This window comes from Mesoplodon densirostris, chromosome 1 (assembly GCF_025265405.1).
Source record: "Mesoplodon densirostris isolate mMesDen1 chromosome 1, mMesDen1 primary haplotype, whole genome shotgun sequence".
NCBI classification, from domain to species: domain Eukaryota; kingdom Metazoa; phylum Chordata; class Mammalia; order Artiodactyla; family Ziphiidae; genus Mesoplodon; species Mesoplodon densirostris.
In genome coordinates, this window is record NC_082661.1 from 63,194,811 (window position 1) to 63,216,344 (window position 21,534).

Here is a 21,534-nt window from a genome sequence, read left to right on the forward strand (position 1 = left end):
ACTGAGACCAGGGGAAGGAAAGAAAACACCCTTCCTGCTTTACTACTGCTTCCCAACTCCCACCCCAGAGCAGCCGCCCTCAGCTCTGGACACTACTTGGTGGTCATGGTGGAGGAGATGGATTCAAAATTGCCAGAAGATGGTTTGTGCAACTCAGAGAGGCATATTCCAGAATCACTGTGCTTTAATTTTAGCCGTAACGTTTTATTTACTGAAATTTCAAATGGCATTAAAAGGAAGGCAGGAGATTTTTGTCAAAAAAGGAAACATTTTTAAAAGGTTAAGAAACCTTGCTCCACTCTCCAGAGAGAGAGGCTGGCATTTTATTTGTTTATTTCTTTTGAGGCTAGTATTTTTCATATGATTAAGAACAATAGTATTAGGTTCAAAATGAGTGTGGTAAGAGCTCGTTGTGGAAATTTTCACTAGCGTGTGATGTTTTGTTGACCAGAAGTGTTACAGAATTGTTGTAGTTTTAACATTGATATTCAGTTATTAAAAACTTCTGTTAAATCTTTTTTTTTTTAAAACATATAAAGCCAAATCCAGTGGCGAGGTTGATGCTGAGTGACAGGTGTCTTCAGTAGAAATAGTGCTTCAGTTTCAAAGCCATGTCTTCTGCAGACCTACTGTCCTTGCCTCTACTGCTCAGGAACTGGGCAAGCTCCCGAGTTTCACTGCAGAGTCGGGGCAGGGGCGGTGTGCTCGGGTTGGAGGTGAGGATGCACAGAGGCCCTCAGGCCCTGTGCACAGCACCTGGCCAGTGCCTGGCCGTATTGCCCAGTACCCGTAAAAGGCTTCTGAAGCCCTTCCACACAAGATCTCCCGCCAGCCAGAAAGACCAGGGAACATGAGAGCATGCAATACATGTTTTGTTAAGAGAGAGAAGGAGGAACAAATAAAAGACTGAGCTAGCTCTGGAAAGTTTTCACACAAACTTTTGTCTTCCATCCCCGGGAAAATAACACTGAATGGAAAAGAGGTACAAGCCAAAAACCCCAGTGTGGGGTTTCTTCTTGAAGTTTCTCGATTATGCTTTGGTTTTCTGCATTCTGTTATTCATGTAGTGGCCAGTTCAAAGAGATGACATATTTATAAGGCCTCCCCCACCCCACCCCCCGTCAAGGTGAGATGCAGCTAAAGTAAGATACTGCCTTCTTCAAGATGGATAAAGTGAGGTGGGGCTGGAGCAGCAGTACCAGAGGAGGAGAGAAATGGGGAAATGGGGGGAGAGAGCAACAAGGGTCCAGTGCGCAAGGCATGACTGTCAGCTGATAAGACGGATGTTCACCCGTGATTTAAAGAGGCGTGTTCCAGAAGCATGGTGCTTCTTTGATTTTAGCCACAACATTGTATTTATTTTGAAATTTCAAGTGGCATTTAAAGGAGATTTTTGTGTTTCTCAAAAGGGAAACAGAGGGTGGCATATGACACCAATTTCATGGCTTTATAGTCACACCTTGTATATTTCAGGGCAGATTTCATTATCTGTTATTTAAGACTGCTTGAATGCTTTATGGTTATTTGTTCCAAATGAAGAGGAAATAGCACTTGCCTATTTTATCAAGATGCCATACAAATTAACTGAAGGTCTGAAAGTACACATTATTCTTGTTAGTAATATATACTCAAACCTTTTAATTTTATTAAGATAACATTTTCACAGCTAGCAGTAAATCTATATATGTGAAATGTTTATGCCTTTTGTAAATTTGATTCATTAAATGCCTTTATTTCTGCATTTTTTATGACACTAGGCAAATTGGCAAAAGACAAGTTAGCACAAAGAAAATTACGTTAACTCCTATGCCTCGCAAAAGTAGGGAGTAAGATCTTTTTGCTGTGCTTAAACTGCTTCAAAGAGAACATGTAGGACCTTGAGGCAGACAGACCCAGGCATGAAGGCTAGTTCCTTCACGCTGACCCACAGCCTTGGGCAGGTGTTCAGCCGCCAGAGCTGTGGTTTCCTCATGTGCTGAGCAGGGATGAAAATCAGGAGCTCAAGAGCTGATGGGGGATTAAGTAGTCAGCACTCAGCACTCGCCTGGAGGACGGAAAACACAGGAGTCTGACACATCTCCTTCAGACTCCTGGATCACGAGGTAAATTAAATGAGATGCCCTCCAGCGCCCAGTAGGGTGCCAGGCTCACACTCAGCCCAGCAGGCGTTTCTTTACCTCCCTCAAGGATGAATGTTTTCAGGATTACATCTTGTTTACTTTTTTCAGAAGTTTTCTCATTTTCATTTGTAAAGAATTTAAGAGGGGCTTCCCTGGTGGCGCAGCGGTTAAGAATCCGCCTGCCAATGCAGGGCACACGGGTTCGAGCCCTGGCCCGGGCAGATCCCACATGCCGCGGAGCAACTAAGCCCATGCGCCACAACTACTGAAGCCCGCGCGCCGTGCTCCGCCATAAGAGAAGCCACTGCAATGAGAAGCCCGCGCACCGCAATGAAGACCCAACGCAGCCAAAAATAAAATTAAAAAAAAAAAAATTTAAGAGAATGCTGTGCTTTGTGAAAAAAGTTAACACCTGAACAGTAGATAGAGGAGTTGGGTCACTTTTCCATGTTTCTAAACCCTGAAAGGCATTTCTATTGCTTTATTTGTATATTGCATGTTCTCACATAGATGGATGCCTTCTTTCCACACAGTTGAAGTTTCTTTAGATCACAGACACTTGTTTTCCTTCCATTTTATTTTTTATTTTTAAAATTTTATTTATTTATTTATTTTTGGCTGCGTTGGGTCTTCGTTGCTGCGTGCGGGCTTCCTCTAGTTGCAGCGAGCGGGGGCTACTCTTCATTGTGGTGCGCGGGCTTCTCATTGCGGTGGCTTCTCTTGTTGCGGAGCATGGGCTCTAGGCGCACGGGCTTCAGTAGTTGTGACATGCAGGCTCAGTAGTTGTGGCTCTTGGGCTCTAGAGCGCAGGCTCAGTAGTTATGGCTCACGGGCTTAGTTGCTCCGCGGCATGTGGGATCTTCCCAGATCAGGGCTCGAACCCGTGTCCCCTGCATTGGCAGGCGGATTCTTAAGCCACTGCACCACCAGATAAGTCCCTCCTTCCATTTTAATATTGAGATCTGTCATATCGACAGCTCCAGGTGGTCTTTATGTGGTCAGCATACAGTGGGGGAAGATTTTTCTTGCCCACTGAGTTTACTGGGCTGGTTTAAAATGTGAAGGGGAGGATAAACAACAAGGTCCTGCTGTATAGCACAGGGAACTATACTCAGTATCCTGTGATAAACCGTAATGGAAAAGAATATGAAAAAAATGGGGCTTCCCTGGTGGTGCAGTGGTTAAGAATCCGCCTGCCAATGCAGGGGACACGGGTTCGAGCCCTGGTCCGGGAAGATCCCACATGCCACGGAGCAACTAAGCCTGTGCGCCACAACTACTGAGCCTGCGCTCTAGAGCCCACGAGCCACAACTGCTGAGCCCGCATGATGCAACTACTGAAGCCCACGCGCCTAGAGCCCGTGCTCTGCAACAAGAGAAGCCACCGCAACGAGAAGCCCATGTGCCGCAACGAAGAGGAGCCCCCGCTCGCCGCAACTGGAGAAAGCTGCACACAGCAACGAAGAACCAAAAGCAGCCAAAAATAAATAAATTAATTAATTAACAACAACAAAAAAGAATGTATGTGTATAACTGAGTCACTTTGCTGCACAGCAGAGATTGACACAACATTATACATCAACTCTACTTCAATAAAAATTGAAAATAAAAGTGAAGGGGAAGGCCCGTTAGGCTTTTGTTACTGTTGTTTACCATGATACTAATACACATTCCTCTAAGCCTAAGAAAGGTGACTGTTCTTTAAAAGAAAGTTTGATTCTTTAAGAGACGGTTTTCGTCATGATTACTTTTCTCATCGGTGTTCTTGCTCATGCTTCTTCCTCCCCTGGAAAGCTTCCTTCCCCTGTTCCCACCCCTCCACCCCCACCCAGTCTACCCTCTCCAGGTGTCAGTAGCCCTCATCTCAGATGTCATTAAGAGTCTCCTCTTCTATGGAGGTTTTTCTAAATCTCCCAAAGTTGGGTTGGCCATTCTTTCTCAGGGCTCCCCTGTTCTTTGTATACTTAATTTTGTCATAGCAGCCGTTATCTCTGCATTGACCTCCTTTATCTACATGCTGGTGTCTCTATCTGTGAAAATGCGAATAAGCTTGCTGAGGGCAGGAACCCCATCATGAGGTCCCGCCTGGCTCTGTGCCCTCCAGGCTGAGTGTCTTACTTGGCGCGTATTAACGGCTTAGTAGATGCTGATGAATGAGTGATGTGTTAATCCCCAGTGTAAGGTCACGAGAAAGACAGCCACTTAACTCTGCCCTTCCCAGCTTGCTGTCTGTTTATGCGGACACAGCAAAATACCTTCCGGGAATGTCAGGTTTCTGTCATTTTCTGCCTTTGGAGTGTAAACAACAGATCACCAGCAAACAGGGAAAGGATTCTTGGTGACAGGAGAGTAATAAGTAAGGACCACTAGCTTTAGGTGGACCTTGCTCAGTCTTTTATAGGACTCCTTTGTGTGTGAAACAAGGGGACAGACAGAACTGTGACTGTGCTGACTACAGGGTGACTGACGCAGACCAACTACTAAGAAGCCTGGCACATATATGTATACATACACATACGTGTGTGTATATATATATATATATTTTTTTTTTTTCTTTAGACATTCTTGCAAAAAATTAATAAAATGTGTCCTTTCTTATAAAGGTGTGTTAGTTTGCTAGGGTTGCAGTAACAAAATACCATAAACTGGGTGTCTTAAACAACAGAAATTTGTTTTCTCACACTTCTGGATGCTAAAAGTCCGAGATCAAAGTGTCAGCAGGGTTGGTTTCTTCTGAGGCCTCTCTCCTTGGCTTGTAGGTGGCTGTCTTCTCCCTATGTCTTTGTATTGTCTTCCCTCTGTGTCTTGTCTGTGTCCAAATTTCCTCTTCGTATAAGCATACCAGTCATACTGCATCAGGGCCCACCCTAATGACCTCATTTTAACTTAATTAACTCTCATCTCCAAATACAGTCACATTCTGAGGTACCAGGGGTTAGGCCTTCAACATCTGAATTTGGTGGGGAGGGATGCGATTCTGCCAGTAACAGTGTGGATTTTAACTGCTTAATATATATATGTAGGACAGTTTATTGACTAAGAATACATCAAGTGCTGTGTGTGAGGGTGTATATATCATACCTTGTTTGTGTGTCAGACATACAGAAAGTCCCCACTCTTAAAATAGTGGAGTTTAGTAGCCTGGGTATGGCTCCTTCTCTAAGCCATCAAAAGACTCTGTCCTCCTTATGTGACAAGTATACAAGAAAGGGGGAAACACTACAGATATTAGCAGCTATTCCTCCAATTAAGAATAATGCCTTCCCTGTACAGCAAGTTAAAGTATACATGAAATTTTGTTAAAATTAGTAATCTCTTTACATAAGAGTAAGGTTAGACTTTAGTCTTATCTGAAAGGTTTTCTATAATATCTCTAAAGTTTGAGGAAGTACCCAGAAAGCTACATCAGATGCTGTGGTCAAGGGCAGCTTGTGATTTGAGTAATTGACTTGTGTAGGTGGTAAACCAAGGGCTCTGGAAGAAGAACTACAAACTTGCATTTTGAAAAGGGATTTTTCATTAGAATATGGCTTGTGTATACAAGGAGAAGTACTAACTTGTTATTATTCCCATAGATAAATTAAAAGAAATGAATTTCCTACAAAGTTTAGAAATTCCTTGATTGTTTAAAATTTTCATCTGTAATATTTTAAAGAATATTTATTTTACATTTTGTTTTTTATGTTCTTCTCTGCTTTGAAAATCCAGCTCATGGTTTTTGGAATCTTTCTGTGCCTGGATGCATTTCTGTATGTGTTCACCCTGCTTCCTTTAAGAGTTTTCCTGGCGCTGTTCAGGCTCTTCACACTGCCTTGCTATGGCTTAAGGTAAGTTTAAGATTATGAACTATTTTAAACATTTAAGTTATTTTTACTACTTGTAGTTGAGCTAAATAATCACTTGCATAGATTTTTTAGAATAGGGATAATCATTAAGTTTCTTTCACACTTTGGCCCTTAATGCATAAATGAATGCTGTTTATCTTTTTAATGAATATTATGTAATATGCTTATATAATATTTGTACTTTTTATATGTACTTTTTTTTTTCCAAATGGTTTTGGACCAGAAATTTGCTTTGGCCGGTAAACAAATGTCAATAATGCAGGAGGCTGTGTAGAAGAATAGAAAAGGCCTAGCACTGAGAGTCAAGGACCAACCACATTGCCACTGTGCTAGCTCAGCCTGTACTTCAAGTCCCTTGGCCTCCTGGGCATCATCTGTAAAGTGAGGACCAGGTGCTAGGCTGGCAGGTGGGCGGCGGCTGGCATCAGAATCTCCTAGGGAGCTCTTAGTACAGGGTTCCTCCTCCATCTCATTTGAGAGTCTCTGTCTTCATGGCCTAGCTAGCCTTAGTTACTGCTTACAGGTGAGACCCCCCTCTGATTTGTGAGAGGGGAAAGCTCTTGAAGACCATGGTCCTGGTGGGAAGGATCAGACAGTCTGGCCCAGCATTGATTAACTGATGGGTCATGAGCAACTACTAACTTCTCTAAGCTTGTGTCCCCATCAGTAAAAAGGGGATGTTTAGAGCCAGCATCTTTTACCACAAAGACTGAGAGATGTAAAAAGAATACCTAGTGTAGTGCCTGGTTCGTAGTAGACAGGAATAGATAACTAGTTTCCTTCCTTCCTTCTCTTCCAAAACTGGGAACAGGAAGATGAAAATGTAAAGCTTATGTGAATCTTAATGCGTTTTTGGTCTTGAGGTTAGAAATTCGGATTTTACAGGTTTTTTCTTTGTGGTTACATCAACATGCCTCTGATCTGTGTGGTCACTCTCTGTAACATTATTACAGTGTTCTTAGCATAGTTGCCCAATTTACGTTTCTCACATGCGTCATTTTTCTATATACGTTTCATTCCGAAAAAGTTACAAAATACTGAAATGGACAATAATATGTGAAACTTTATTTAACTATAAAGTAGGTGACTCTTCCATGGTATATTAAATATATGAATAATAACATTATCATCAGTAACCATGGAAACTGAGTTATAAAATTATTGATCAACGTACAGAATTGTGTGTTGATTTTTTTTAAGACTAAAGTCATGGAAGGGTCTCTTTTAAAGTCATAAACGAGCATATACTTGATATTTAGTACGTACTGAATAACACATACAGTCCTTTTAAAAATGGCCTTAATCAGTATTAATAAGGAAGAAATCCCTCCAGTGTAAATTGGAAGAATTTATCGATCATGATGATCATATTGTGATAAGAGTAAAAGCTCTTCTTTGCAAGATGGCATGGGGTAGATTATAAGAATTAAGATCACAGCATTGTTATATGTGATACTTCATATTCTATAATCTTCCTCTCCTTCCAGAATGAAAGAATTATGTTACATATTTTATTAATTTCTTGTTAATCAAATGGGGGGATCTTTTTTAGGAATTTACCGTCAACTTTAAGATATTCAAGTACGTGCTTTATGCCTTTGGGAGAATTTTTAAGAAGACTTTATTGGTATCAGAAAACCTTTTTTTTCAGACATTTGTAGCATGGTACTCCAATATTCAGAAAGCCTAACCTTGTATACTATCACTATTCCTTTATCACTGTTGGGAGCTCAATAGAATCATGGTTATTTCAGTTACCTTTTCAGAAGACCAAGAAAAAAATCTAAGACATTACTAAATGGAAGTCTTCATGTGTGATTGCATAACAAGAATAGACGCATGGAAAGTTGGATAAAGCCCAGGTGAGGCTACCTGACATAAAATAACTCATGTCTACACTACGAGCTAGATTACTTTTTAGTTATTCTTTGATCAGCAATGTGAGGCAAGTTCGTGCTCTAGCTGTCTTTAAGGGAATGGCTTTTAAAGACAGAGCATGTTCTCTGTGGCTGTTGGCACGATGAGATATAGCATGAAAAGGATGTGTAACCTAAAATCAACAAGAGCCGTCTTGTTGTTACACAGGCATCTAAACTGTGTCCCTTGTCACTTGGGGAGCAAGGCACCAAAGTAGCATTAGAGAAGTCTTTCAGTGTTCTAAAAAGTGGGAGAGGTGTTGCAGAGAGCTGGGAAGCCTTCATCACTCTACTCCTTGTTGGCTTTAGTGTGAGTGGTCGATGGTCCCTAGAGCCAACCTTTTCTAGGTATTTTAAGGGGTTTTTTGGGCATAAAAAGTAAAGGTGATAACTTTCGTATATTACTTTAAAATACTTTTTCAATCTAAATTAATTTGAATAACATTTTAAAACAGAATTCAAGTCCGTTCTATTTTCAAGGTTTTATGGCCAAACTGACACTAGAGGGCAGCCCATCACACTACAGTGAAGACTCCACTAAGTTTTTCTGGGCAAACAGTTCTTGCTATTTCTGCAGTTTGGATCAACTGAAAAATTACATTTTATGCCATCACTAATAAATATGTGTATATATAACGTGAAGTGCAGTTAAAATTATATAACAGAACTTCATCACTTTAAATACTCTGTGAGTGTAGGCAGATTATACAGAATATGAAGATACTGCCTTCCTGTCTTAGTGCCTTAAGTATACTTTATCAGAATTAGCAAAACTATTGTTAATATTAAGTCTAAGACCTTTCAAATATTTTAGGAATATAAAAATACATTTTATTTTTACAAAATTATTAATCAGCCAAGTTTTGTCGTCTTATAGCTTTTCTTCCAACATTCTCTACTTCCATTCAAGATTATTTGATTTGTCTTGCATGTAGCTGTATCATGTCCCATCTTTTTAAGCAAACAAAAAGTGCTCTTTCCTTCAGTCTGACTTTATTTTTTCAAAGAGATAAGAAGAAATTAAAGAGACCAGCAAAGATGTTGATTGTATTCTTTTTTCTGTTTTCTTTTTCTCACTCTTCTGTATTTTAGTTTTTTTTCTATTAAAAAAAAACAAAGTTACTATTGATATCTTCCTAGTCTGTTAGTTGTGTGAAATTATTCCCAAAAAGCCGGGTGGGGGATGGGAAGGGATATTTGTCAAAATCAAGATGCTGACATGAAAACAGCAACAGTTTGCAGGCTCTAGTGCTGTGGTTTCAGCATCACATCATAGCAGAATACTATTATCGCCCTCTTTTCAGAAATGGGATTGGTGTTCTCACCTCCTCTACGTGCGGAGTTGTATCTGGTACAGCATTTGTGAGAGGCTTCCGAAAGCTGACAGCCTCCCGGGTTTTCTACTTTAGAATTGATTTTTTTGAACCTGTTTCTAAATCTTCTGCAAACTTGCTGTGGGCTTTGGTTTGCGGGTGTTTGTCAGTACTGACAACTAAATAGACTTTCTGCCTTTCATTAAGCCTGAGGGCCAGGACGAATCTGCAGCCCTTAAGAAACCAGCCCTTATCATGATTGCTCCCCTGGTGGACATTTTGCCAGCTTTTGACCCTGTTAAAATATTTTTCATTTTGAGATGTTGGCAGGGTAATTCTCTTGACTCCATTGTTGTGTGTGTGTTATCTGCAACGGGTGTACTGCTTGCATAAAAAGTTTACACCTGTCCTTAGTAATTCCAAGAATATTTAGGTGAAAACTATTGCTAATGAATTTACAGTCTTGAAAAATCTTTGCCCTTAACTGTTTTGTTGTAGACTAATATAAAGAAATACACCCAGATTCTTTAAAAGCCAACTGATTTATGTATATCTTCCCTCTTTCTCAGGATAGTATAATTTTTAAAAAACATTTGAGAAACTTGTTGAATTAGGATAATTTTTTTAATGATGAGGACATGAAAATCAGAATTAAGTTTTGATTTATTATATGAAGTATCTTTGTTTCTTGGAAGAATGAAAGTATTTTGTTTTTTTAGAAAAGTAGACTGCTCTATATTATGCTAAAGAGGTATCCAACATTATTTTTTCCAAATTTACTTATAGAATAAATAAATAATAACCAGTTGTATGTGTGTTTTTAATTTACCTGGCATTTTTTCTGGATCCTTTTTCCTCCTCCAACCTGTGGCTTCATTTTGTGTTGTAGAAGCCTCAGTCACATTTGAGTTAAAAGTTGAGGGAGATTGTAGAGAAAAGCAATACTATCTGGTGCCAGGAACTGATAATTTTGAAAACTTTGCTAAAATATTTTAGACAGTAATAAGTGTAGAGTAGGTTTAAGTAATAAATGCTAGAGTCTTTTTCTTTTACTATTGGAGCAAATAAAATATGTGCAAGTAAATTTTACTGTTTTCTCACCTCGGTTTTAGGCATAACTCTTACTTGAGGCTTTATGTACTTTTTTGTTTTTAAGAGGCAATGGTATCTTTTTCTTTTGAGAATTTACCCCACAGAAAGCTCTCATCTCCCAAAGAATTATGAATTTCAAGTGCTTGAGAGTTTCTTAACCCATTGGGTTTCTTCTGTATGCCTTACCTCCTCCAAGGTAGTTCCACCTAAAATTAACTGCACACATATGAACACACACACATATACATAATAGATTTTTCTCTTTTTAGATGTAAGCCTTATTTTTGGCCTGAGTGATTCATGCCACCCCTGTCACGCATGTAGGGAGAGCTCTTGGTAACTTCTCTGGGGAAACAAGTACGTCTGTCATTTCCTCTTACCAGGGCTGGTCTACGTGGCTGATTTGTAGAGAGCAATATATTTGTTAGAGAGTCTTCCTAACCTCAGGTTTTATTGTCCCCTGTTTCCTCACCATGACGCTCTAAGTAGCGTAGCAACATTACAACCTTCTCTCTTTCTTTCTCTCTCGTAAATCAGACCGAAGGGAGGAGCACTTTCACTTCCTTTATAGAATGGAATGTGGTGTCACAGGGACTCCTCGTGGTGAGTAAACCCTGATTTTTCCTTCTATACTCTCGGCCAAATTGACATCAGTACAAACGAATACTGATTATAATGAAAAAATATAGACATAACCATTTGGAGATGGACACATACTGAAGAAAATGTGGTTCCCTGTCCTTACTTGGTCATAAAGCTTTGTCCACATTTGTGCAGGATTTCACCATGATCTCATCTAACATAAGAAAATCACTTGATAAAATGATCTTTAATTATACATGTCAGACTAGACCTGACATCAAGTACTTCATTCCCAATGCCACATCAGTCAGCTGATCCCTTCAATGTGAGCAGTTTTTATTTTGCATCCTCCAAGCACCAAACATAGCTTATAAAACCAGTGGTTTTTTCCTAGTATAGTTTGAAATTATTTTCAAAGCCCAAGGAACGCTTTAGTTATTCATTTTAAGCTTTTATAATTATTTTTCTACTGTCTGTCGCAAAACTTAAGATTTAAAATTTTCAGTCTCCTAATTAAGGAAAATATCTTAATACTTTATTCCAGTTTACTCTAAAATTATAAAACGACTTCTCTTTCAAAAATGGAGACCATTTTTAGTATTTCACGTTTTTTTCAATAGTGCTTGTATATCTTCATTTTTCAGTTATACCACAAATAGCTAAACATGTTAAAAGAGAAAGAGAGAAAAAAAGAAAGATCCAATATGCGTATTTTGTAATGAAGTAGCTCATGCTGGTACCTTGGCATGTTTCAACACCAGTTTGAAAATTAACTAGGCAGGGCTTATCCCAGTTCTCTTAGTCATTTGAGTTGCCTCCTCTTCTTTCCTGATCTTTTTCTGTTCACTATCAGTTTTTACTTTAATCTTAGTTGGCATAGTACCTTCTGCTGAACAGGGTGCAGAAAAAGCCTACACCTGATCATCTTGGCTTACTACATCATTCTGTTCCCCAAAAGTGCCCTTGAAACAACTGGGTCACTTTATTCGGTAATTGCAAATCCAGGGAAAGTATTTGAAAGACCAAAAGATAAAATTTAGAAATGTAGACAATTTAATTTCTGTAAGAGTGGCTTACAGTGTCTTGTGATAACTGACAGCCAACTGTAAATTAGATTAGTGGGGTTTTCACTTTGTCCAACAGCTTCCTCCACTTGTTTATGTGTTAGTGTGGGATTTTCAGTGCTTGCAAAGCGAATTGCCAGTAACCACTGTTTAACAGGCATTTATAAGGAAGAGCTTCAGCCTGAAAATATTGTTCATAAACCAATTCAGAGTTGATTGTCAGGGCTGTAGATAAGCTTCTTATGGAGTTGGAAATACTTATCATATATCATATCCAAAAATGTCCTGGCAGAGAAGGAAACAAATGCTGGAGCTGGTTCAAGTTGTTTTAACCAGCTGAACTTATTTTGAGGTTAGATCTTTTCTTACTCAGAGAAGCTGTGATGCCCCCTTAGAAACGATTTTTTAATTTTTGCAACTTTCCTTTTTCACTTACAGGGAAATTTATATGAAAACAAGACCCTTGTTTCTTAAGAGTTATGCTTTTATGTTTTTATTTGAATAAATCCCCTTAATTTTGAAATTAAGGAGAAAATCAGAGTCATCTCTGTAGTACCCAGTTATGATGTAAGCAATGGAAAATTTTCACCAAAGCAGAGAGTGCACAGAAAGCAGTGCACAGATCCAGTGAAAACAGTCCTTTTCCCCCTCTTTTTAGAAATGAAAAATTATAGCTATTTTTGGGTTTTAGCACAATAATTTTTCCATATGAGATGACAGTACAGTGATAAATTATACAGTATTAAATTAGGCTGAAAGATAAAAGATACTGAGTTGCTGATTCCTGTAAGTTTAAAAGTTCTTTTAAAGAAAAGTCTGGGATGGTAGATGGGAGTGAGAACATGCCTTCTGGAGCCAGACGCAGAGGGTCAGATCCCTGGTCCCCCACGTCTAATTCCTGACCATGCAGCTGCAGGCACGTTCTTGGTACTCTTTGCATCATCTGTGAAATTGGGATGGTGATGTACCTTCCTCATAGGATCTCATAGGATTGTCGTGGAAACTAGAACAGCTATGTGCCAAGTGCCTAGAATGGTGCCTGCCTCATAGGACCTGTGGATTGTAGCATAAGGTGCTTCTTCAACTCTTCCACCATTTTTACAGCCTGGTTTAATCCTAAGCAAAAGAAAGCTAAATTAAAGTTGTTTATTTAAAATTTAAAAATTTTAATTATCATCTTGGTTTAAAATGTGTGGTATTACGTTATTTGGGGAGACAGCTTTCCAATGTTTGGTAGCTAATTTCTAACAATGACTTGTATCAAATATAATATTCCTCCTTAGATATACTAACACACTGTTCCTTTGTTGCAAATGTTTATAAAGAAACAAAATTGGACAGATATGTATTAAAAATCCTTTTATCTCTTAAATAAAGTGCTTTGACTGAGATCACTTAACTAAGTAGATGCCAATCTAGTACCAAAAGCTCTAAGTATAGATTTCTACTTTAATTAGTTATCTAAATCTTTTTGGTAATTAATGCAAATTCATTAATACCACCCTACTTTTCGTTCCTGTCGTTTTCTTTAGTTCATAAAACATGACCTCTAGTTTTTTTTTGTTTTTTTTTGTTTTTTTTTTTTTGCGGTACGTGGGCCTCTCACTGTTGTGGCTTCTCCCGTTGCGGAGCACAGGCTCCGGAAGCGCAGGCTCAGCGGCCATGGCTCACGGGCCCAGCCACTCCGCGGCATGTGGGATCCTCCCGGACCGGGGCACGAACCCGCGTCCCCTGCATCGGCAGGCGGACTCTCAACCACTGCGCCACCAGGGAAGCCCGACCTCTAGTTCTTAAACACAAAGGCCTCTGACTATGGGTGATTTGTGCTTTTCAGCATATGCTCTGCTGTGCCAGCACTCCTGAGGGGGAGGTGGGTGTGTGCTCCTGGCTGATGCTTCGGGTTGACCCTGGCCATCCCAGGGGAGACAGGCACACGGGCCAGGATCCCAAGAGTGTTCAGAATGTCTCCTCTTCTCATTGTTTGACTTAAAAATATGTTTACCTCCAGCTCTTGACAAATATAATACCGCTTCCATTTTTTATCTTGGGGTCCAGCAGCGAATTACCTCAATATTTGAACAGCCCTTGGCAGAGTTCTGTGTTCTGGGCTAGGTGTTTGCAGATGGGAGATGCAGCTCACTCTGGATTTCATGAGAAGAAAAGGGCCAGAGTCTGCAGAGAAAGAGAGGAACAGCACTGAGGACAGAAAGGGACAGAAAAATGATGATAGAGATTGATCAACTTTGTCCTTGAGGCAGTTTTTCCCAAGATTTCCACTTCAACTACTAAGAATAACTTCCCTTGGCTTATTGTGCTGTGGTGGTATGACTTGGACACGTGGCGTGACTTGGACTATTCTGACCCGTCTCTCCATCTAGCTCGTTGGTTCAGCCCAGTGTCTTCTCATCCTCTGCTAGCCCTCCCTGGACCCAGTCTTCACAGAATTTGTCTCTTTTCAGGACTTTTGCAGATTTCCATATTCTCTCTGTGAAGAGGTCAAATTCACACCTGACTGAAAACCTCTGCATAGTACAGTGTAGTACGCAATGCAGTATGTATTGTAGAAAACAAGTATGAGGTTCTGTAGCACATCTGGCAGAATTGGCATTGCATGCCTCACTGTTCTCTTATAGAGCAGTGTTCTGGGTAGCAGTTTTGGGTTCCTTGTTGAACCCTACAAGGATCTTTGGAAGAAAAAAGCCCCTGATCTGAATGTGGACAAGGGCTAGAAAGGAGCTCCAGAGAGAATAGGTAGCCAGGAAATACCAAGTAAGTAGAGAGCTCAGGACGCCAATAGCCCACTGGAAAGGGAGCTCACCCCTTAGGTAGGTCCTAAAGTGTTGTCACAACGGGCAGAAATGAAGAGACTCTGCGGCTCCTAATGCCAGTATTCAGGCTTTTTATTGATTGTACGATCCATATGTAAAAGCTGCCAAAGCAGGAGACTGAGCATTTTCTATCTTGAGGAATCAGCCTGCAGTTGACTTAGAGAAAATACCTTTCCCATTCTTGTCACAGGAATTTTACGTTCAGTGAAAGAAGTCTTAAATTTCTTCTCTTCTAATGTATTTTTTTTGCTGTGTCTTAGGAAGACGTTTCCATTCACAATTTAGGTTTAGTTCCCTATACTCTGACCTCAAAAATAAGGAATGATTCTGCTTGTGTTAATTAGGAAAAAACCACAGTTGACACTTGAGCAACTGGGGGTTAGGGCACTGACCCTATGCTCAATAGCCAGCCCTCCGTATACACGATCGCTCCGTGTCCGAGATTCCTCTGTATCCATGGTTCCTCATCCATGGACTCAACCAATTGCAGAGCATGTAGTACTGAAGTACATATTTATTGAAAAAAATCCACGTATAAGTGGACCCGTGCAGTTCAAACCCTGTTGTTTAAGGAGCAACTGTATTTTCGACTCATGTCATAGATGGCTAACTTTTGTAATATAAAAGCTGCCCTACAAACCAGCAAGAGAAAGATGTGACGAGAGAATTCACGCACAGTATAAATAACTTAAATATATAAAGAAGATGTCAGTCTCCTAATGAGAGAAATTAACATTGAAACTACTAGATTCAGTTTTTCACCAGTGGCATTGGCAGAGATCCCAAAGTTGATCAAATGCTAATTGATGCACGTGGGCTTACAGGTGTCTAGTGCAAGTGTAAATTGGTACAACCCTTGCAGAGGACAGCACGGCTGCTATTATCAAAATGTCAAGTGAACATAACCCTGAGATTCCAGTTTTAGGACATTATCCTATAGATGCACTTTCACTGGCATGGCATGACATGTACATTGCATCATGGTTTATAGTAGCAGAAGTCTGGAAATCTGTCAATGATATGTTACATAAATTATGATACATCCACACAGTGGAGCACTGCACTGTCATGTAAATATGAATTCCTTATGAACTGATATGGAAAAATCTGTTACGCTGTTAAATAAAAAGTGCAAAGTGCAGAACACCATGCGTAGAATGCTAGCACTGCATAAGAAGGCCTGAGCCAGTGGGGCTCCAGGGCTTCCCGATGAGGTGGGAGGCTTGTGTCTTCTTTGTGGAAATCCATTGCTTCCGAGCACTCTATTAGCAGCCGCCTGCCTTCGGTGTTCACTTGTTTAGGTTCCCCACTTCTAGCAGTAATTCTGGTTTAATATTTTATATTCTCTCCTTGGGCAGAAAATTTCATACTGTTGAGTAGTCAGCATAACTTTCCTTGTTAGTTTGAAATTTTTGAAAGATCAACCTAAGTCCCATTACCTTTGTTTGCCACTGTATGTCCAGTAAAGATTATTTATTCAAGAACACAGAAGGTAAAACTCATATTCTTATTACTTCTCATACATTTCAGGGACAGACGTTTGCTTCAGCCTGCCCAGGTGTGTGACATGTTGAAGGGTGTCATTTTGGTCATCTGCTATTTTATGATGCACTATGTGGACTACTCCATGATGTATCACTTGATTAGGGGCCAGTCCGTCATCAAGCTCTACATCATCTACAATATGCTCGAGGTGAGTCTGGGCCCTCATTTACCCGCCAGGCAGTCCAGCGCCCCAGCCTGCACAGGCCTGACCGGTGGCACACTGCTCCAAGCCCTCCAATACAGAACACTTTCCTACAGGCTCTGGTAATGGTGCTTCTGGCCTCCAGTGTTCATCCGGTCATTGGCGACCTTGTTAAAATGCACATTCTGATTTAGTAGGTCTGGGCTGGCACTGGAGAATCTGTCTTCCTAACAAGATGGTGCTTGTGCTGCCGGTCCTGGGACACACTGAGGGTAGCAGGTCCTCAGGGCACAATGTGTCCTCAAGTAGGGAAGAGGGGCACCTGCTGTCTAGACATTTCTGAGTCAGTGTTCCCTTGAGAATGTGAACTGTCAAATGGTAGAGAAATTTATTTTGCAAATTCATTGGAAACCTATGTATACTTTTTGCTAGAATTTTTAAATTTATGAAGATACTTCTAGGGTTATGTGTATGTTAGCTGTAGTAGATTTATATTTTAAGTTGCTTTTGAATTTTCACACCAAGCAAGTAAACAATTTCCCAATTTCTCTAAGTACTTAACATTTTGAATACAGTATGTCTTCCAAGTATGCAACACTTTAAAGCAGTCATCGTATGAAAATCTGCATTTATGTAAATTAACAGTTACACAAAGCAAAGAAAAACATGCTTTGCTTTATAGGCAGAAACTTAATAAGTCTTTTAGACAGTAAGCCAACCTGGGTTATATAATTAACCTCTGAGACTCAACTTGCACTTTCCTATACTACTTTTTGGGGACACAAGTAAGGTCTATCTGTCTTTTGAATTAGTCACAGACAGGCTTGTCCTGGCGTAGACACGTGGGGTGGTGTGGAGGCTGCTGGCCTTTCTGCCCTGAAGCTGCCCTGCCCGGGCAGCTGGGGGCTTTCCATCTCTTCGTAGAAGCCGCAGAACTCTAGCCGTCCCGGTTAGTCCTTAATTCATTGACTGGGATGATTTAAAAACCACACCCCAGCTTCCTGGTTGTAGGCTCGTTGCCATACACTTGCTTTGCCCTGTCAAGTGTGGGTGTGGTTTGTGAAGCAGAGTAGCCATCCTGCTCTCGCCTCCCTCCCACAGAAGGAAAAGCCCAGGCCTCCTGTCCTCCCTGGCCGCGTGGGTGGCTCTCCATGCCAGCACCCCACTAATCTCCATGCCTTCCCTCCCGGGGGATTGCAGGTGACCGGGCTTCTCCTTACTCCCAAACTTAAGGCAGATGCCTCCTGATTTACACAGCCCTCTACAAGGTGGTGGTACTACCATTACTAGGAAACAGGGCAAGCAGAAGGATCCATGAATTGCTGATCAAAGTGGCTTAAATACTTATTCACTTTGTAGACTAGAGTTGATGAGTGGTTTCAGCATAGTGTAGAAGAGTCCAGGCTCTAGTACAGAGATAACTACCTCCAATCCTGCTTATCCTGCACATGGCCGCCGGTTGCTGAATGACTCTGACCTTCAGCTTCTCATCTGTGAAGTGGAGATACTAGGGGAGTTACCAGGAGTACATGAGACAGCCTGTAGAGGGGCTTAGCACATGTGGTAGGAGCTCCCTAAATGGTAGCAATTTATCCCTTCATTCGGCAGATATTCAACCAACACTCCCTACATGCCAGGATCCCGAAGATCCAGAGATGAACAAAGCCTAATCCCCTGGAGCTTATATTCTACAGGTGGGAGAGAGGCAGTAAACAAGGAGGTATTTGGAAATAATAAATAACCGTGATGAAGAAGAACACGGTAATAGTTAGAGACCACGGGAACCACAAAAGACTGGATGGTCTGGGAAGGTCCTGTCTTAGAATGTGACTGAAACCTGAATGATAAGCCCTCCTTTTTTCTTTTTTTATGTGCTTCTCTTTATTTATCATACTGTATTCATGGAGATCAGAACTTGAAAATGCCTTTAGGAAGCAAATCTGCTTATTATATTCTTATATGATAAACCTCAAACAAATTACAGCTATTGTTATTTACCGATATTAGGTGTGAGTAGAGTGGGTCAAATGGTGTATTTGTCCTAAAGGATTTAAGTTTGAATCCTGAATTTGAGTTCACAGAGTTTTAAAACCAGAGGAACTGTGATTTTGATGTATCCTCTCCCTTTTATTTTTGCTACTAAAATTTTTCTTGTTACAAACAGAGTTTACTAGACAAAGTCTAATTCGGGTAACACAAAACTTGAGCACTCATTATGTGTCAGAGAATAAGGAAATGTAAGTGAAGAAGTAAATAAAGATCCTGCTCTCTTTTGGAGCCTAGCTTCTAGTAGGATTTAAAAAGTGAGATTTCCAGTATTTGGGTTCACCTCTGAATTTTAGTAACATATTCAAATGGAATATTGAGAAACACCTTAATAAAATTTTTCTCTTTAGGTAGCAGATCGTCTGTTTTCATCATTTGGACAAGATATATTAGATGCTCTCTATTGGACAGCAACAGAGCCCAAAGAAAGAAAAAGAGCCCACATCGGGGTGATTCCTCACTTTTTCATGGCCGTTCTCTATGTCTGTATCCTTTTAGACTTCTCAGAAATTCCAACCATCAATGCATATTTTACATTATTCTATTTGGTTAGCTGTTTCTCAGATTTAAAGATGTGTGTGTGTGTCCGTATCCTGAAGACTAATGTGAACCCTCTGCTTTCTTTTGAGAAATTGCTTATAGTAGTACAGTTGACCCTTGAACAACACAGGGGCTAATTCAAGTATAACTTAAAATTAGCCCTGTGTATCCAAGGATTCAAGCACCCACGGACCATTTAATACTGTAGTATTTACTATTGAAAACTATATGCGTATAAGTGGACTCATGCATTTCAAACCCGTGTTGTTCAAGGGTCAACTGTAATTGTAAATTAATTTAAAGAGTCTCATGTATACATGACCCTTTGAACTGCTAGAAAATAGTTCTGTTCTCAGTGTAACTGATTATAAGGAAGGATTTTAGAATAAAGGGATAGTATGTTTATACATATTTTAGATTTATATAGATCTCTGTAACTTTTTCATACATATATTAGAATTTTTTGAAGTTATATTTAAAGCTATGAATTCTTTGTTTTAACCTTCAGCTTAAAATGTATACAATTCATCTAGAAATAAAATTTGAAATTGGTTAGGGAGGAATTTTTGAGCTTTTTTTTTTTTTTTTTTTTTTGCGGTATGCGGGCCTCTCACTGTTGTGGCCTCTCCCGTTGCGGAGCACAGGCTCCGGAGTTTTTGAGCTTTTATTTCTCCCTCCTTCATCTCCTTCTGAAAGCTTTTCTTTTGGAGAGTAAATGCTTTACTATATAGCACGGTGTGCACGTGTGTGTATGTATATTTACACACACATGCATACCTACACTTAAGGTCCATATGGGATCAGGACTCGTTCAAAGGAATGTGTCGTGTGATTTTTTTTTCTGTACTGTCTCTGAAAGAGCAATGCTTGAAAGAATTGGATTAATATTTGGGAAGTTAAAGGACTATGTGGGAAAAATTTCTGTGGAGAGTAAAAGCTTGTTCCAAGTATAATGAAGTAGAAAGTTACTGTTCTAATTTAAATAAACTATTCCGTATGTAATATGAGTATAATTCTGCAGCTTGTGGATGTCTTCAAAAATGACATCTGAAGAAGAGTCTTAATTATCAGACATTTCTTATTGTCTTATATTCCCCTCCCCCTACAGAACCAGAGAAGAAAATCAGTTCCAGACTAACTTTTACTTTGTGTTCTCTTCTGTTTTAGAATGCAGATTTTCATAATTCACAATGTATATATCTAGGTCTCTTCTTTCAGTATTTACCATAATTTATTCCATTTATTTAATAAACTTTTCTGATATCCTGTTTCCCAAGCATTGTACCAAATGCCAAAGATCCAGAAAGAACAAGACAACTGTTTTCCAGGACTCACAGTCTAAATGACTGGATTCATTTCTGCTTTTGTTTTGTTTCATATGAGTTGCATACATCTTATCCCATCAAATTTATATCAACTATAGCTAATAGGGAAATCACAAAGCTAATAAAATACGTAAAACTTGATTTAGAAAGCATAGTCATCTTTTTTCCCCATTATAAACTTGCAAGATCTTATAGCATTATCTATTAATATAAACTGAAAACAGACAAGTTTTTTCCTTGACATCACTTATTGCTAGTTCTTCATGCGATCCTTATAATGGTTCAGGCAACAACTCTCAATGTGGCTTTTAACTCACACAACAAGTCCCTGCTTACTATTATGATGTCTAATAATGTAAGTATGAGATTTTATTTTACATTTTTGAGGTTATATGATACTTTAACAGCAGTATTCTGAATGGGAAAAAATTATTTTTTCTAAATGTTATTTATCCCCTAAGAAGTTTTATATGTAGCATGTCCATTTTTAAAACTGTGTTAATGATGAAGATGATATTTGTGTTTACTGTTTCAGTTTGTTGAAATTAAAGGAAGTGTTTTCAAGAAGTTTGAAAAGAACAATCTTTTTCAAATATCAAATAGCGGTATGTACTATCAGATTCTACTTGCAGCTTTATGCAGTATTATTTTGTAACTCATTCTGAAACTCTAATGTCACATTTCCTATGGGCCACTGTTTTCTTTGACTTAAGCTGTGCTTTCTTTTATTCTCTCAACATCTTTACTAAGTATTTTTTTTAGTATTTTGGTTATTGTAATCTCAGGGTGTTTAAGATAGTAAAAAATTACAGGTATTTGTATCACACCTTACCATACTTTCAGAAGCTTCTCATTGATCCAGAAATTTCTTAGGAGCAGCTGATATTATTCCATTTTACAGATGTGAAAGTTGAAACAGAGAGTAATTTGACTTCCCTAAGGTCACTCACTTAGCTACTAACTCTAATTCTGATGATAAACCTCAGATTGGCTCTTAGTTCTAGGCTTTTTCAGTTGTGCCTTACCACCTCCTTTCTAATTCTAAGATGTGTGAGGGCACAAAGTTTATCCCCAGAAACCTTATCTTACATAGTTAGGATAATCATAGCAGCACAGTGTCTTGGTTCTCAAGGTGTGGCCCATGGAACCCTGGAGGGGGAGTCCCAAGACCCTTCC

General features: G+C 39.6%; 1 protein-coding gene across 1 annotated transcript in view; it reads left to right on the forward strand.

Moving 5' to 3' along the window:
* TAPT1 (transmembrane anterior posterior transformation 1) overlaps nucleotides 1-21,534 on the forward strand; it is a 64,742-nt gene that overhangs the window by 21,435 nt on the left and 21,773 nt on the right. The window contains exons 3-7 of the mRNA XM_060103878.1: nucleotides 5,829-5,947; nucleotides 16,291-16,453; nucleotides 18,844-18,979; nucleotides 20,616-20,713; nucleotides 20,894-20,963. Coding sequence (XP_059959861.1) covers nucleotides 5,829-5,947; nucleotides 16,291-16,453; nucleotides 18,844-18,979; nucleotides 20,616-20,713; nucleotides 20,894-20,963 — 586 coding nt within the window. The remainder of the gene's footprint in view (nucleotides 1-5,828; nucleotides 5,948-16,290; nucleotides 16,454-18,843; nucleotides 18,980-20,615; nucleotides 20,714-20,893; nucleotides 20,964-21,534) is intronic.